Here is a 5,000-nt window from a genome sequence, read left to right on the forward strand (position 1 = left end):
GCATTAATCCTTCAAGACGATTTATACGTCTCTCATGTTTTTTGTCTAGTGTAAAGACGGGACAAACTCTACAAGATGCATAATCCGTCCGGACGAACTATCCACTTTTTTTTAGTACATCTTCGAAGACGTACTTAACTGGATACCTCGCTCAGATGCATAATGCGTCCTGTGCACGTCTTTATACTAGACGAATTGAACAGACACAGAAAAACTGTTTGGCCACCTTCGTCCCAGTGTAAAAACAGCCAATTAAGATAGCTCAAAATGCGCTTTCACATACGAAATGTTTCGAGGGAAAAGTTTTGAGTGAGCCTCGGAACTTAATTGTAATGCGCATGTTTTTGTCGAGCAGCCGGCCGGGATTTTCAAAACCTGAGGTCCGTTTCTCGAAAGTCCCGGAAACGTTTAGGGCCCGAAAAGACATTTACGAAATCGCAATTTTCTCGCTTTGACAGGCTGGTCGTTAAATATGTTTTCAAGATAACACAAAGAAAAACGATTGTGAAGTTTGACGACTTAAAACCTCTCTGTTTTCAACATACATTCGAGAAAAACGGGCCCCTGACCCGGGTTGCTCGAGGCATGGTTAGCGCTAACCAGCATGAAATATCATGGAAACCTATAGGTTTTGGGTAGCAATTAGCGCTACCCAAGCTTCGAGCAACCGCACCCGATATGTTAAAAAGTGTCCCTAATTAGATGCACGCCGATTTCAATAAGCGTCACGAAGTGTCCCCTTGCTCCTCTACCCGACTTCAACATCACTCGCGTCTCGGAATACAGACAATTAATGCCACAAAGTGTAGTCCAAATGCTGTTCCTCGAGTAATTATGAACAGCAGCATTTTATTGTTGCATGGAAATAGATAGCAAAGGCTTTGGCTTAAAGGGACACTTCGTATTGGATGTCAAAACTAGACGTGCATCTTATTAGGTCTGTGGAGGTCCTCATCCTTTTTAAATGCGATTAGTCGTAGGTATTAATCTTTAATTCACAAAGGATTTTTAAAAAAGAAGGCCACGTAAATAATTGCTCTCATCCTAGGCAAAGTTTGTTAAGTTTGCCGAAAGGCGGGATACACGTTCTATTTCACTATAATAACAACATTTTTTCTCCGGCTGGTTAAATCCTGAACTGACCTCATTTCAATAAATGACTCTGTAAACAACTTTAGCGTCTGTCAAAAGATTGGTAAGCAAGGTAGTAGTATTTACGTTTAGACGACTATAATGTCTTCTGTTTGACATGCACTTGGCCAATGACTTTAATGTCTCAGAAGTTAAATGTGACATTTTATCCTTGAATTACTCCTTGTTATCTGATCTGCTCTTCGTTTCTTTCTTGCTGAATGACCAGGCCGGCACTTCACACAAGTCAAGTCCTTCTTTCGTGTACGATTTCTCACCCATTTACTGAAAAAAAAAAACCGTTAGCGTTCTCGACTGAAACTTTTCATGAACAAAAAACAGTTTTCTTCCTATCTTGATTTTTATTAAAAAACGATTTCGTAAGCTACCATTCTTCCGTATTTTAACTGAAGTATAGTGTACTCATTTCCTTAGAACTCAGACATTCTTATATGGAAATCTTGTAGTTTTCTCTTCGTGTGACTACATGTACAAGTTCATGTACGCGTTCCGTTCTGTACCGACCAGATTCATTAAGTCAACCCTTTCCCGGGTAGATTTACTTTTGATGATTTCCTCGAGGCTGCGGTTATAGCTATGTTTTAATTGTTTTTTTACAAAACTGGGCGTTTTGAATCTCCCAAGGAAGTCGTTTTCTGCAGGAATAAGGGCCCGGTTACATGGCGAGTTTCAGACCGGGCTGAAATTTTGTCGCGATTACATGATGAATTTCAGCCCGGGCGCTAAACGCATATTTGCGTGGGAAAATTTACTGAGATATGAAAACACAGCCCGCGCTGAAGTTCCATTTAGCATACAAGGACTTTTTCCCCGTTAGGCCGCGCTGAAAATCCTAGCCCGTTTTCAGAGGCTAGGATTAATTCAGCCCGGGATGAAACCTTCTCCATGTAATCAGGCCCTAATTTCAGCCAACCATGCTAAGATTTTAGCCCGGGCTTTGAAAGACATCCTCTTGATATAAGAGTGGCGACTACATCAGAGAAGGTTTCAGCCCGGGCTGAAAATCCTAGCCCGGTTTCTGAAACAGGGCTAATTCAGCCCGGGCAAACGGGCTGAAAAATCCATTTAATCGCTATCATTTTCTCAGCCCGGGCTGAAAAAGAAACGTGAGCATGGGCATCGATTGTGTTTTCGCATCTCAGTTAATTTTCCCTCGGAAATTTGCCTTTTACACCCGGGCTAAAATTGAGCATGTAATCGCAACAAAATTTAAGCCCGGTGGGCGGACGGAAATTTCAACCCGGGCTGAAACTCACCATGTAATCAGGCCCTAAGTCTACTCAGGAATGTGTTGACTCCTAGGCCAAGTATGGGACATAGAGGTTACCCTTGTTGAGCTCCGGTTATCGGACAATAAGTTCGTCTGGACGATTTTAAGGTGCTTGGTATGAAAATGGACAATATTTAACTTCCAAGTTTTCTCTTCAAAGGGTTTACTCTCTCAATTAACTTGTGTTTGTTTTTTTATTTTCAGCTGCTGAATATGATAATTGAAGAGCAAGCCAGCATGGGTAAAGTAAAACAGAGTCTTCAAACTTTGCATCAAGGTGTGTTAAATCAAGAAAAAGCTCTTAACGAAGGGGGGATTTCGGGGGGAGGGGGGAGGGAGGGCGCAGGAAGGGGCCGGGATGGCAGTCTCGTTATCCCAGTTTAAATGTTTTGGTTTTTCAATTCGCTTCTCTTTTTTGCCAATGTTATATTTCTCGATATTTGTCCGTATGGAACTCGCCTGATACCCTCGATCCCCTTTCTGTTTCTTTCAGCTCCTCTCTATCACAAATCAATTTTTTGACGGTCTAGCGGTCGGTTGTAAGCAGGCTACTCTCGCTCTTCCATAGTGGGTGCCACACATCCCCACCCCTACAGATTTTCTGGTAGTTTCTATAGTCCTTTAACTTCAAAAAAACTTCAACTTTATTTAAAGAATAACTAACAATTATTCCATGAGCGCGCGTTGGATATGAGATGGCAAATAGCCAACGAGGCGCGTAGCGCCGAGTTGGCTATAACCAGTCTCATATCCAACAAGCACGAATGGAATAATTGTTTTATTAAATTTCTTAAACTCCAAAAGTTTGGAAGTACGAAATACGAGCGAAAAAAGGGAGAAAATCTTAGCGAAATCGAAAAAACTTGATGAAGATGTGATGTTGTGTAATCGGCCTGGTGGTCAGACAGACGCAGGCTCATCACAAAAACATTTCTTATCTTTTCGCTTACTTCTAAGCTTCGAAATTGATCCAGACTTTCCCCAAAAACGTTTTTCTTGTGCTTTATACCAAGAAAAATTTCGATTTCCGGCGTAAAAAAATTTAGCTTAGCAACGTTTAGCGCAATCATTTACCATATATGGTCAAACTAAGGTATATGAGCTGATAACCGAGATTGAGTGAACCAATCAGAGCACGAGAATTGCATCATCCGAGGTTGAGGATTTAATAGTTGACAGTATACAACACAAAGGACTGGTCCGCAAATAGCATTTGCTAATCCGGGCGGAACAGTCACACTAAAAGATTACAATGAAAATAATAAGTAATTACTAAATTTACAGAAGGAGACTTACATAATTACTTGCACAGATTGTGTCAACTTAAATCATTGGCATAATTACAAGTTGAATGACTCTTACTATTTGTACACTTTGTTGATTTTAAAGATATAGTTTTGTTTTTTTTGTAGACGGCTGTTCCCCGATTAAGTCCGTTCAATTGCCTGTGGCACACAATACCAGACAGCTTACTCAAGGAGCATGGATGAAAGACCCACTAGGACTCATGGGACGAGAAACCATTTTTGTCATGGAGTCTTACTATTCAAGGAAGGAGGTTGAAGAATTTGAAAACATGGAAACTTTCAAAGCAGGCATAGTCCATAAGAAGCATACTTTACCATACAATTATGACGGAACAGGAGCAGTGGTGTATGGTCCATTCCTCTATTACAACAGGTGCGTTTTAATTTTTGAAGCAGGGCCGTTTTTCGAAGCACGATCTTCGCAACACGAGGGTGACTTCCTTGTCAACCTATAGGATGGATAATTTTAACAAGGCATAGGTGTTGCTTAACAATACTTCTTTCCAAGACATTTTCATTTTCACGGACCAATCCTAATATATAAACGGTGTTCCGGCAGTGTAGAAACAGAAAGCCAAAGAGGGAATGCTTTTTAAAGCAACTTACTTCTACAAATTTCCGAATGAATGAAATGAATGAATGAATGAATGAAAACTTAATTGCGTACTCTTTTTGAGGGTGTACGGAGAGTAAATTAAGGCCCTTGTTTTTTGGAGTTTTTAAGCAAGCAAACTTGTTCAGTTTTTTGCGTTTTAATTTACCAATCACGGCGCGAATATCATCTAAGAGAGAAAATAAAACAAAATAACCTAACATAACATAGCTTTGAATCTTACCTAGCGGGAGGCAGAAGGTTGTTGCAATTGGGTATTGTTATGAAGAGGTGCCATCATTGGATCAACTGATTCTGAAGCTGACTCCAAATGAAGCTTCCTACCCGCTATACCACCGTGACGCTTTTTCTAAAGCTGGAAACCGGCCATTGAATGAACTTGAAAGTCCCGCATCATTTGCAGTTTTCCCTCAACAGGCCTAAGAGAGTTGCAGGGTTTTTTATGTACTTTATGCGCAAAGAACAGGTCTCAGTTTAGTTTTACCTTAAGCCTTCAGTAAAACAGAATAATTCTTTATTTGAAAAGCATTCTGAGCCATTTCCTCATCTAATTTACAGGGAAAATTCACCAAAAGTTGTCAAGTTCAATTTAAAAACAGATAAAGTCGAAGCAGAGATTACTTTGAGCGGATTTACACAAAGAAGAAACGGCTATCGA

At 40.4% G+C, this 5,000-nt stretch overlaps 1 protein-coding gene across 1 annotated transcript in view; it reads left to right on the top strand.

Moving 5' to 3' along the window:
- LOC138053353 (olfactomedin-like protein 2A) overlaps positions 1–5,000 on the top strand; it is a 14,007-nt gene that overhangs the window by 4,672 nt on the left and 4,335 nt on the right. Inside the window, exons 5-7 of the mRNA XM_068900002.1 lie at positions 2,627–2,699; positions 3,835–4,102; positions 4,901–5,000. The exon at positions 4,901–5,000 is cut by the window's right edge and continues 151 nt beyond it. Of these exons, the coding sequence (XP_068756103.1) occupies positions 2,627–2,699; positions 3,835–4,102; positions 4,901–5,000 (441 nt within the window). The remainder of the gene's footprint in view (positions 1–2,626; positions 2,700–3,834; positions 4,103–4,900) is intronic.

The sequence above is a fragment of the Montipora capricornis genome, chromosome 6 (genome assembly GCF_036669925.1).
Source record: "Montipora capricornis isolate CH-2021 chromosome 6, ASM3666992v2, whole genome shotgun sequence".
Lineage (NCBI taxonomy): Eukaryota > Metazoa > Cnidaria > Anthozoa > Scleractinia > Acroporidae > Montipora > Montipora capricornis.